Source organism: Nycticebus coucang, chromosome 3, assembly GCF_027406575.1.
Source record: "Nycticebus coucang isolate mNycCou1 chromosome 3, mNycCou1.pri, whole genome shotgun sequence".
NCBI classification, from domain to species: Eukaryota; Metazoa; Chordata; class Mammalia; order Primates; family Lorisidae; genus Nycticebus; species Nycticebus coucang.
In genome coordinates, this window is record NC_069782.1 from 5865079 (window position 1) to 5877640 (window position 12562).

Below are 12562 nucleotides of genomic sequence, written 5' to 3' on the forward strand. Positions count from 1 at the left end.
CTTGGTCTTGGAGATCGGGGCAGCAGTGCACAGCACACTGTAATATAGAAATGATTAGGCCGGGCGCAGTGGCTCACACCTGTCTGTAACCCTAGCACTCTGGGAGGCGAAGGTGGGAGGATTGCTTGAGCTGAGAAAAACTAGCTGGGAATTATGGCAGGAGCCTGTAGTCCCAGCTACTTGGGAGGCTGAGGCAGGAGGATTGCTTGAGCCCAGCAGTTTGAGATTACTCTGAGCTGTGACCCTACAGCACTCTAGCCTGAGGCAACAGAGTCAGACCCTGTCTCAAAAAAAAAAAAAAAAAGGGGGTTCATTATGCGAACATTAGGGAGCTAAGCATTTTAAAACCATGCACAGTAATAGGAGACCCAGACCCGCCTGGGGGGTTCCTGTGTGCCTTGGTGCCAGATGCCTGCCCCACACCCAGGAGGCACCCCCAGAAATGTCTGAGCAGCACAAGAGCAAGCGGCTGGATTCCTCTGGGGTGCGCAGCCTGAGGGGACCCTGCCTTTCCACTGCCAGGAAGATTACAACCACATCCACGGGGGCAAGTGGACGGTGAGCAACCTGCGTCTCTACCTAGAGAGCACCCGAGGCAGGGAGGTGACCAGCAAGCTGTTCGACGAGGTGCACTGGATCATTGTACAGTCCCTCAAGGCCGTGGCGGTGAGTGTGGGGGGCAGGATGCTTCTTGTTCTTTTGCTAAAAATACCTGTTTTCTCCTTTCACTGCCTGTGTCTACAGAGGCCAGCGGATTTCAGGAAGGGCCAGGGGCCAGGTGCTGCCATAGCTGGGCCCTGGCCATGGCAGCCACAGCTCCGCTTACACCCACGGAGCTGATAGTGAATATTTAGGCACGAACCGAAACTCAGAGGTGGATTTTTAACAGTCTCATTTTGGGGCATCTTGACTAATTTCACAGATGTTTAGGACTGAAAATATCCTGCCTTTTCTATCTTATTTAACTCAGATCTATTTGCTTGCTGGTTTGCAGTGTTTGTGTTTTGATTTGTAGTTTTCTTTTAAAATTTCAGATTAATATGAGATTAATATAACCACTAGGTTATACGATTTGCATATGAAAGGGTAAAGTCAGAGTTGCAGGTGTGTCCTTGTGACCATGGGGTTGGAAGCTGCTGATCCCCCTCCTCTTTTTACTTGAGTTTCCCCCCTCCCCCCAGTGGTAAGATAGGACTTTTATTAGAAGTTAGAAAGGAATACAAAAAAGCACCAGAGCTTCTGGAAAGGGGAAAGAACTGAAGAACTCTCTTGGGATTCTCCATGTGGGCTCTTTTATCTAGGGGTCTTAAGTCTAGAGCTTTCTTCTTGAGTTTAATTGAGATTTTTTTTCTTGTGTGAGTGGAGACCATGGTCATACTATTAACCTAGTTTCAAATTGGTTTTAAGTACATGTGATGCTTGTTTTCCAATCTTGTGATACTCAGGCTTGGTTTACCATTGTAAAGCAGGTGCACACCGAGCCTGCAAGCTGGCCGCTGGCCACAATGCTTTATGGCTGGAGTCTAGGAGGTGGTTTATTACCCCCGTGTGGTTTCAGGCCAGGCCCTACCATGACCTAATGGGTGATTTTGCTCCAGGGCCCATCCTTTCATAGACTCAGACACCTCATCTGTGAAATTGGGACCATGACACCAGCGTCACGGGGTGGTTATATGAACAGTGCTCTGCAGAGTTAATGTAACTGTTGGGAAGAGTTCAGTACGGTTAATTCCTTAACACATGTGCCTCTGTGACTCTTCCTGCCTGATTAAACCGGTCCTTTCCACTCCCTTCCCAGCCTACTTTAGCCTCCCCCTGGATTGGCAGAACTTTGAGAAAAAGTTGGCTGTTCAATCAAGAAAAGCTGTGCTCCTGGCCGGGCACGGTGGCTCGAGCTTGTAATCCTAGCACTCTGGGAGGCTGAGGCTGGTGGCTTGCTTGAGCTCACGACTTTGAGACCAGTCTGAGCAAAACTGAGACCCCCTCTCTACTAAAAATAGAAAAACTGAGGCAAGAGGATCACATAAGCTCAAGAGTTAGAGGTTATGGCTGTGAGCTATGATTCCACAGCACTCTACCCAGGGTGACAGCCCTGGAGCAGGAGGTGGGACAGAGGTGCTGAGAGCCTGTGGGGCTGGAAACAGCAGGGTTTGGGGAACTGCAGTGGGGCTAGCAAATTCCTGTCTTTTTTTTTTTTTTGTAGAGACAGAGTCTCACTTTATGGCCCTCGGTAGAGTGCCGTGGCCTCACACAGCTCACAGCAACCTCCAACTCCTGGGCTTAAGCGATTCTCTTGCCTCAGCCTCCCGAGTAGCTAGGACTACAGGTGCCCGCCACAACGCCCGGCTAGCAAATTCCTGTCTTACAGACACTTTTCTGGAACAGTGGTGTGAACACTCGCTGGGTTAGGGCGGCAGACTTTTAGTGGGAATATATCTGCACCCAGAGCCTGGCTCTCCTCCCTCGGTGAGTAAGGAGGGTGGCCCCAGTTCTCTCCTTGTGGAGTTTTCCAGCTAATCAAGTGTCTTGTTGAAGCAGAATCTACATGCCCACTAATGTCTCAAAAGGCTTCACTGCTCATCTCTGGCTCACTGACTGGTGACCAAATCTCTGGGGAGCTCTCAGAGGTTTGAACCCAGGCAGGCTGAGGAGGGCCCAGGAATCTGCATATTGAGCAGATAGTCTGTGTTCCCCATGTTCTCCCTGGAGAACAGCTGATCCAGGGTCCGTGTAGGGTAAATAGAATTGAAAATTACAAAGGAGGGCGGCGCCTGTGGCTCAAGGGGTAGGGCGCCAGTCCCATATGCCGGAGGTGGAGGGTTCAAACCCAGCCCCGGCCAAAAACCAAAAAAAGAAAATTACAAAGGAAATTCAAACATTGTAAGTAAACAGATCTACTTTTGTCCCTGGCAACAGGTGATAATATGACTCCCTCAGGGCCTGGGGAGGGGTAACAGGCAGCTGGCCGTGGTTGGTGTCTGTCTGGTGAAGCTGCACAGGCCTTCCCTACTGGTTTCCAGGCTTGGGGCCAACGTCTGTCCACTCTGAGGATGGCATCACACTGACAGAGGTGCTCAGTGCTAGTGGTCGAGCCTCTGACAAGTGGGGGCCAGAGACTCCACTTACCCCTTCCTCAGCTCCCTCTGTCAGGTGGAGGAAACTGCTCGGGAGGAAAAGTGGAAGGAGGGAAGGGCATCTTTGGGGGTGGGGGATGGGAACCGTGAGGAGGTGTCCGAGGTGTGGCTCTGGGCTGTGCCCTCGGACCCCGGCTGTGTAACCCGTTGGTCACTCTCCCTGCAGCCGGTGATGAACAACGACAAGCACTGCTTTGAATGCTACGGCTACGATATCATCATTGACGACAAGCTGAAGCCCTGGCTGATCGAGGTACCAGTGTGAATACCTCCCTGACCCCCCAAGATGCTTCTGCCCAGAATTGTGCAAGGCTATCCCCTGGCCAGGTCTGACAGTCGCTGGTGGTGGAAGTTTGAGCACACGGCTCTCTCACTTTCTGGGAGCCCCACCCACGGGGAGGGAGCCATCCCCAGGGATGCTGTGACGCCACCGTGGCATCCAGGGTGCTACCAAGGCTAGGGTGGGCTCCATCAGCCTCGCACCCTGTCCCCTGGCCCTGCACTGTCCTCATGACATTGCTTCCATCCTGGAAAGGAGCTCACCAATTCAGAAGACCCTGGCCAGCGTAGCATACTGTCCAGAGACAAGGACTGTGCTGTTCTTTGGTGTATGTGAAGGCACGATTCATAAATGGATTCATCTGTCTATTCCAAGTTGAGAAATTGCAGTGGCGGCTGTTCCAGAAAGGGCCAAGTGTACACACTGCACCCCTCCCTGTTTTGTTTTTCAGAGACAGGGTCTCACTCTGTGGCCCAGGCTGGAGTACAGTGGCATCATCATAGCTCACTACAGCTTCAAACTCCTGAGCTGAAGTGATACTCCTGCCTCAGCCTCCTGAGTAACTGGAACTTTAGAAGCGGGGCTTCTCTCTGTTGCCCAGGCCTAACTTAAACTGCTAGGCTCAAGCCATCCTCTTGCCTCCCAGAGTGCTGGGGTTACAGGTGGGAGCCACTGCGCCTGACCCTACCCCCACTGTGGAGCCTCCCTGTCCTGGTGTGGAGCCTGGCTGGTTGCAGGTGCACCCGTCTGAGGCCCAGAGTTCAGACCAGCCTTACCAGGCTTGCCCTGCAGTTGATCTGAAGCCGAGAGGAAGAGCTTCAGGCGTCTGGGACATCAGAACAAAGGCATCTGGTTCACCTTCCGTGTCTTCTCGCCAAGCTCATTTGGAGGTGGATGGCTCAGGCTCTTCAGCTTGGTCACTTTTTTTGGAGCAGAAACCTGCATTTATTGACACTGCCATTCTTTCCACAAGAGAATCTTAAAAGTTACCTGGGTGGTTTTTTTTGTTAGTTTGTTTGTTTTTGAGACAGAGTCTCATTCAGTTGCCCCGCGGTAGAATGCCATGGCCTTATGCCTGACAGCAACCTCAATCTCTGGGGGTCAAGGTATCCTTCTTGTCTCAGGCGCCCCCCATAATGCCTGGCTATTTTTAGAGACAGGGTCTCACTCTGGCTCAGGCTGGTCTGGAACCTGTAAGCTCAGGCAATCTGCCAGCCTCAGCCTCCCAGAGTGCTAGGATTATAGGCATGAGCCACTGTGCCTGGCCTGGCTTGCTATTTTTTTTTTTTTTTTTTGTAGAGATAGAGTCTCACTTTATGGCCCTCGGTAGAGTGCCGTGGCCTCACACAGCTCACAGCAACCTCCAACTCCTGGGCTCAAGCGATTCTCCTGCCTCAGCCTCCCGAGTGGCTGGGACTACAGGCGCCCGCCACAACGCCCGGCTATTTTTTGGTTGCAGTTTGGCTGGGGCCGGGTTTGAACCTGCCACCCTCTGTATATGGGGCCGGTGCCTTACCGACTGAGCCACAGGCGCCGCCCCTGGCTTGCTATTTTTAATGAATGAGAAGAGCCTACTTGTGCAATCAAGAGTGAACCTCAGAACTTGTTTCTTTTTTTGTCCCCCTTTGCCACAAGTTTTTTTACATGGAACCATGGCGGCCCTGGAGGCAGAAAGGCCTTGGTCACATTTTGAACCAGGGTACCTAAATCTCCAATAGCAAGTTGCAAGAAGTGGTCCCCTGTAGGGAGAGTCAGTGAGAACCCCACACAGGAAGCTGCTGGAAGGGCCAGGTTACCAGCAAGCAAGCTGGTTCCTTGAGGGTGTTTTCCAGGCAGCCCACTTATTACGCTGCCAGAGTGTGTGTGCGAGGGGGAACAGACATACAATATTGACATTTTATTATCCACCCTCTTTTTTTTTTTTTTTTTTGAGACAGAGCCTTAAGCTGTCACCCTGGGTAGAGTGCTGTGGCATCATAGCTCACAGCAACCTCAAACTCCTGGGCTCAAGTGATTCTCTCCTGCCTCAGCTTCCCAAGTAGCTGGGACTATAGGCGCCCGCCACAACGCCCAGCTATTTTTTGGTTGCAGCCATCATTGTTATTTGGTGGGCCCAGGCTGTATTCGAACCCACCAGCTCAGGTATATGTGGCTAGTGCCTTAGCTGCTTGAGCCACAGGCGCCAAGCCTCTTATCCACCTTCTTAAACAGTAACTTGAACAGAATCATGCTTTCCTTGATGAGTGAGGATCTTAATTGTGAACATTACTTCTTACTATAATAATGCTTTAATCTTCGCATAGTGACAGTAAGAATTAGTGTTATGATATACCACGGTGGTCATTTTAGGGTAGGGCATGCATATCAGATGCCCTGCTGGCAATCCAGAGGGACGGTCTGCCGGGCAGCCTGGGCAGGTCGCATGTTTGCTGGCCTGGTCTCCCATAGCCTGAAACGCTAACCCTGGTCACCAGAACTGTTTGCCTAAAGCCCGAGTGAACAGGTAATGACTGAGGGTCGGGGGGATTCTCCACAGAGCGAATGCCTGCATTTTAACATACACACTTTGTGACATTGCTGAGCTTCTCAGAGGGCTTATGGGACTAACTTTCCTGGAGTTCGAGTTAGAATACGGCTTTATTGATGAGGTGTCGCGCTTAGCAAAAGCAGGGAGCCTGTTAGGTATACTGAAACCCTGCAAAGGGTTTCATGGTTCACTGATTCTAGCAGACCACTGGGCAGCTCTCAGTCCTTAGGACAGAGCTGATCACACTGGTACACAGTGAAATTACGTCTGTGTGTCTGCTGACCCAGAATTTCCATTTATATGATAGCTGATTTGCAAATCCTAGTCCTAATCCCATCATTAAGTATTATTTATGTTTCATGGAACAGCTAACAGAAGTAGGTCACAAAATGCTTCCCGTGCAAGGTGCTCTGAGGGCATCAGATATTGGCAATCTGAAATGATAACAGCTTCTGGTGGTGCCTGTGGCTCAGTGAGTAGGGCGCGGGCCCCATATACCGAGGGTGGCAGGTTCAAACCCAGCCCCGGCCAAACTGCAACAAAAAAATAGCCGGGCGTTGTGGCGGGCGCCCGTAGTCCCAGCTACTCAGGAGGCTGAGGCAAGAGAATCGCGTAAGCCCAAGAGTTAAAGGTTGCTGTGAGCCGTGTGACGCCACGGCACTCTACAGAGGGCGGTACAGTGAGACTCTGTCTCTACAAAAAAAAAAAAAAAAAAAATGATAACAGCTTCATCTGAAGGGTGTGGCAGCCCGCGTTGTCTCCCGCAGTGCCCGTGAGGACCATGATCTTCCCTCTCACAGGTTAATGCGTCCCCGTCTCTCACCTCCAGCACCGCCAACGATCGAATCCTTAAGTACAACCTGATTAACGACACTCTCAATATTGCCGTCCCTAATGGCGAAATTCCAGACTGCAAATGGAACAAGTCCCCCCCAAAGGAAGTTCTTGGCAATTACGAAATTCTGTAAGTTTGCATGGGAGTGGACACTTGTCCTTCTGCGTGTCAGATTAAGGGATGCCAAGACCCCACAGGGGTTTTCCGGGCACATGTGGACTCACATTATTTGGGCAGAGTGTGTCATTTATTAATGACAGTAGGGGACAGGTCATGTGGTAGCAGAAAAGCAGTTTGGGAGCTAAACTAGATCGTGGTCTGTTCTGTTACGAAGCACTCACCACATGCCAGGCTTCTCATTGGCTGTCGGGACAACTTGGAGCAGGATGGACAGGCGCTCGGGCTCAATCCCTTTGAAAGCCTCTGGGCCATGGCACTGTACTCAGGGCGACAGTTTGAGGCTGTCTCAAAAGAAAGCCTCTGGGAAACTTCCCAGAGCATCCTTGGTTGTCTCAGCACGGGGGTGGTGAAGTGAGAATTGATCCTCCCGTTCTTATATGTTATCGGCTGAGGGCTTTTCCTAGCAGCATTAACCCCTCGGCTTTTTGGTAAGGCACTCTGGTCTCACGTAGTCGCTCACGCCCTGGCTCCAGCTCTACAGCTTTCCCCACTGCTACTGTCTGAGCCTCAGTTTGGGCACCTTTAAATGGGGGTAAGAAGATCTGTCTTACAGAGTGGGGAAGAATGAAATGATGATAGCTCATCCTTGAGGGCTGACTACATGCCAGGAACTGTGCCGAGTGCTTTATGCACGTTGTCACGTTGCTTTCCCTGGCAACCTTGTGAAGTAAGTAGGAATATTAGCTCCATTTTACAGATGTGGAAACAAAGGCTTACAGAGTCGAGCAGCATGTTCGTAGTGACAGAAGGGGAGCAGATCCCATCAGGAGGGCAGTGGCTGAATGAAGGATGGTTCATTCACGTGGTGGATGTCGGGTGGCTGACTCAGAGCTGTGCTGGGGGCCTCAAGGTTGGATGAGCAGGGAGATGTGGAGGGACACCTGTGCATCCGTGTGAATATGCACTGCGGGGGGAGCAGGGAACAGAAGAGAAAAGATGGCAGAAGGGGAGTGTGTCAGGGTCACATTTACATACACCGTCAAAGCAAAGGGAGCATTCCATTTAAAATTTCGAATGAAGGAATATTTAGAAATATTTCAGGCCTCTTTAGAGCCTTTTAAACAATGCTGTGCTGAAACCTGCCTGTGCCTAGATTCTGCTTGTCAAACCCAAAAGAGAAGCCTCTAGAATAGAAACTTAGAAGAACCACCCCGTCTCTGCTTGTTTCTCTCTGCATTAGCTCCTAAGTGGCCAAAGTGTCCCCAAGAACAGCCCGTCCAGGTGCCAGCTGCCTGCCAAATGCTCCCTTTTGTTTGTTTTGTTTTTCAAGCAACACAGAGCAAGCAGCCCATGCTCAGGGGCACTGGCTCCTGCTCGTGGTCCTTCCTCCACCCCCTCACAGCATCTGCCCACATTGAGCAAGCTCCTGGGGGTAACCATGAGCCGGGCAGGCTGTCACTCCAGCCCGTGAGTCAGTAACATAGTCACAGGCAGACAGGAAGATAATAGGAATGGGAGTCCAGGGGGCTTCAGCAGTCCCCTGGGGCAGAGGTGTGTAACCTGGGAGAGCCCCTCACAGACAGAACCTTCAGTGTCCTGGGATGTCCTCTGCCCAGGTTCATTGTCTCGAAGGGACTGCAGCCACGTCTCTCCTTGGAGAGCCAGAGCCAGGGAGGAGAGCAAGGCTCTTGTTATCATCCTGACATCCCCACCCTAGCGCAGTGGTCCCTGGAGTGTCTGCCACATGGGCAACAGGACACAGGCTTGCTTCCCTCCTTCCCTTTCAGCCACCAGAACCTCCATGTAAAAAATAAATTCTGGGCGGCGCCCGTGGCTCAAGGAGTAGGGCGCCAGCCCCATATACCAGGGGTGGCAGGTTCAAACCCAGCTTGGCCCTGGCCAAAAACTGCAAAAAAGAAAGAAAGAAAATACGTTCTTTCTTTATTTTGAGACAGAGTCTCATTATGTCTCCCTCCATAGAGTGCTGTAGCATCACAGCTCACAGCAACCTCAAACTCTTGGACTTAAGCAATTCTCTTGCCCCAGCCTCCCAGGTAGCTGTGACTACAGGAGCCTGCCACAATGCCCGGCTATTTTTTTGTTGCAGTTGTCATTGTTGTTTAGCTGGCCCAGGCCAGGTTCGAACCTGCCAGCCTCAGTGTATGTGGTTGGAGTCATAACCACTGTGCTATAGGGACCAAGGCAGAAAATGCATTCTTTTTTATTTTCTCACTTTTTTTTTAAGACAGAATCTCACTTTGTCACTCAAAGCAACCTCAAACTCTTGAGCTCAAGTGATCCTCTTGCCTCAGCCTCTGGAATAGCTGGAATTATAGGTACCCACCACAATGCCGGGCTATTTTTTAGAGATGAGGTCTTGCTTTTGCTCAGGCTGGTCTTGAACTCATGAGCTCAGGCAATCCACTCGCCTTGGCCTCCCAGAGTGCTAGGATTATAAACATGAGCCACCATGCCTGGCCTATTTCCTTACTTGCAATCAGCCCACAGATTGCAATTTTGGAAATTAACATAGAATCACACCCTTTTTCTGAAGTCAACAAAATTAGCATTTAGCTAATGCAGTGTCACCCAGCATCTGAGTCCCTGTGAGTTTGACATAGATATCTGCGTGTAATGTGGGTCCTTAATCAGGGTGACAATGTTTACAGCTGGGGACATGGGTTAACAGTGGATGGAGATGCTTCTTATAGTCCCTCTGCAGCATGAAGGGCTCTGAACTTGGAGTCAGGAGTCCTAGATGTTAACCCTGGGTCACTGAGCAGGCCTGTAGAGCCCAGTTCCTCAGGTAAGAGGGGGGTATGCACTTTGTTTCTGATGCACTCCAGAATGTAAGTCTGGAGGGTGGTGTGAAGTCGGGGTAGGTGGCCCCACTCCACACCAGGTGCAGGCAGCATTTCACCACCCACGGGAACCTGGGTCAGGGCACCTTCTGCAGCCATAAAGGCCAGGGACTTGCCCTGTCGTGATCTGCTGGGGTGTGGCATCTCCTCAGCACTCCCATGGCCTGAAGCTTGAATGTTAATCGAGAAACAGGCAGTCTTGTGCCCAGTGTGAACTGTCGGGCTTCTCTTTGTCCTGGTCCCCTCCTGGCAGGTTACTCACACCCCCATTCCCAGGCTAAAATGAAGTTAGTTAACCCCTGCACACAGATGTTTTGTGCACAGTAAGTTCTGTCCCTGTCCACCCCGGACTGGTTCAAGTTCATCTCATTCATTTCCTTTGGGGTCACTGCCAAATTTGATCTGGTGGCCTATATGAGATGTCCCCTGCAGGGTGGGCAGGGAGGACTGTCCATAGTAACAACTCCACGAGGTTGTACTCATAGATGCCATAGCCTTGGGTAGAGTTGTGGGAGCAGGGCTGGAGTCAGGTGGGGCTAGGGGAGCCAGGACCCAGTCACGATGGTGATGTCACGTTTGCCACATGGCAGCTCAGTGCTTGTAGCTGCTACTCCTGGATGGGAGCTCACTGTGATCTTGTAGCCTTGTAGCTGCTTCTGTTTCTAGGTACGATGAGGAACTGGCCCAGGGTGAAGGGGCTGACCGGGAGATGAGGAGTCGCTCAGGCCAGTCGCTAGGGCCCAGAGCGGGTCGATCGAGAGACTTGGGGAGAACTGTCCTCACAACCTGGAAGTGACTCCACCTGGACCTTGTCGAGACCACTCACTCTACCTGGGCTCCTGCTGAAGACCTATTTTGAAATGTCCTTTTTCTAGAGCTTTTCTCCTTTCATGAGCCCTATAAATAAATAAAGGCACTTCTCTGAAAGGTCTGTTAGTGCTGGGAGAACTGATTCCCATAAATGTATAAAACTAGCTTTTTAGACAGAAACACACAACTTTGGCCTGGGATTTAGTTTATTACAAGGTATACACATTTTAAAATATTTTGCACAGGTGACACCTGTGGCTCAGCGGGTAGGGCGCCAGCCCCATATACTGAGGGTGGCCGGTTCAAACCCGGCCCTGGCCAAACTGCAAAAACAAAAAAAAATAGCCGGGCATTGTTGTGGGCGTCTGTAGTCCCAGCTACTCGGGAGGCTGAGGCAAGAGAATCACCTAAGCCCTAGGAGTTGGAGATTGCTGTGAGCTGTGACACCATTGCACTCTACTGAGGGGGATAAAGTGAGACTCTGTCTCAAAAAAAAAGGAAAATATATTTTGCACCAAATTAAAAACAAAAACAAAGGCCCTATTTTTTTGTTTAAATGTTGGTAGCAGGATTTTGCTCTCACGGAATGTATATTTCAGGTTGGGTCTTTCCCTGGTCCTGACTCCAGCTGAGCACCTGTATGAGGCGTGTGGAGTAAGCGCGTCATACCGTATGTTTGCACACTTTTTTTTTGTCATTGGCATCTGTCCTGTGATGCACAGATCTTTAATGATATTTCATTGCCAATTAGGGAGCAGATCCTTTGTAGTGCACATGGCAGAGGGTGGGGTGGTGATAAGTCAATGCAGATGGTACAACACAAGGTGAAGGAAGCACACCACAGGGGGCGCTGCCAGAATCAGAAAACTGCTCTGGGGGGAACGTCTGCTTCTCTGACTTACCCACGTGGCCGAGATGTGCGTTCTGTGCGTTCCTTCATGTTTAGGTTTAATGTTTGTGAAGTTGAGGGAGGGTGTGGCACTGGGTCTCTGAGTCACACTTGGGCTCAGGCCTGGCTCTGTGTGTGTTAGCCAAGGCTGTCCTCCAGGCTCATTGGCCTTTGTTTCCCAGTGTCTAAAATGGGAATTAATGACCTCTGCCTCAGAAGTAAACAGTGCCACAGTGCAGGGACCTTGCCTGCCCTCCTCACCTGGAAGGGTGTGACCTCCTGGCTGGTGACCTCAGCCCCACACACAGAGGGAAAGACATGCCTGTTAATCTTTGCCGCTTTTCCACCCACCAGTCCTGACAACCCCAGCCCTCAGCCCTCGGTTACTTTGTTTTTTTTTTTGCCTCTCAATGGCTGTGGGAGAAGGGTGGGGCCCTGGCTGGGAATGTGGGCCTCTGAGGCTTGAGGGCAACTAGTCTCCTTGGAGGAGCAGAGTTATTCATTTGGTGGCCAGGTTGCTAGGTGAGGGTGGGTCTCTGCTAAATGGATTTATGTCAAATATTGACTGTCGCATTAGTGATGTCATGTTTTAGGCAGATGTTTCCTCTGAGAGCTTCCAGAACACACATGGGTGGGAAGTGTGCGGTGTCCACAGCTGGCCTTGGGCAACTGCAGGGCTGTACACAGCACTGCTCGGAGCCTGGCTGGTTTCCCCCAAAGTGGGCTCTGTTGGGAACTGTCCAGGATGACAGTTTCCTCCTTGACAGGGTGGGTCCCCAGGCCTGGCTTGAGGGTTGCACCATCTGGTCATTTTCCCAGTCTGATAGGTTTGATTTTTTTTTTTTTTTATATTAAACTGTGTTAGTTTTTTATTGTTGTTGCAGTTTTGGCCAGGGCTGGGTTTGAACCCACCACCCTCAGTATATGGGGCTGGTGCCCTACCCACTGAGCCACAGGCACCTCCCTGATAGGTTTGATTTTCCCATGCTAGTGAGGTGCGGCTCTCCCGCGGCAGTCCCCACGCCCGTGACAGCCTCCTCACTCTGTCTTCCTTCTTCACCACCTCCCATCTAGGCCACTGCTGGAGTCCCCACCAGTCTCAGCCT

General features: G+C 51.1%; 1 protein-coding gene across 4 annotated transcripts in view; it reads left to right on the top strand.

Annotated features, from left to right (window-relative positions):
• The window catches only part of TTLL1 (TTL family tubulin polyglutamylase complex subunit L1), a 30072-nt gene extending 19391 nt beyond the window's left edge, over positions 1-10681 (top strand). For 3 of the 4 annotated variants that reach the window (XM_053586296.1, XM_053586295.1, XM_053586297.1), the window contains 4 exons: positions 523-666; positions 3301-3387; positions 6742-6905; positions 10424-10681. In XM_053586296.1, coding sequence (XP_053442271.1) covers positions 523-666; positions 3301-3387; positions 6742-6905; positions 10424-10553 — 525 coding nt within the window. In that variant the 3' untranslated portion in view covers positions 10554-10681. The remainder of the gene's footprint in view (positions 1-522; positions 667-3300; positions 3388-6741; positions 6906-10423) is intronic. The other variant, XR_008379041.1, reaches the window with a different exon arrangement.
• The last annotated feature ends 1881 nt before the right edge of the window (positions 10682-12562 follow it).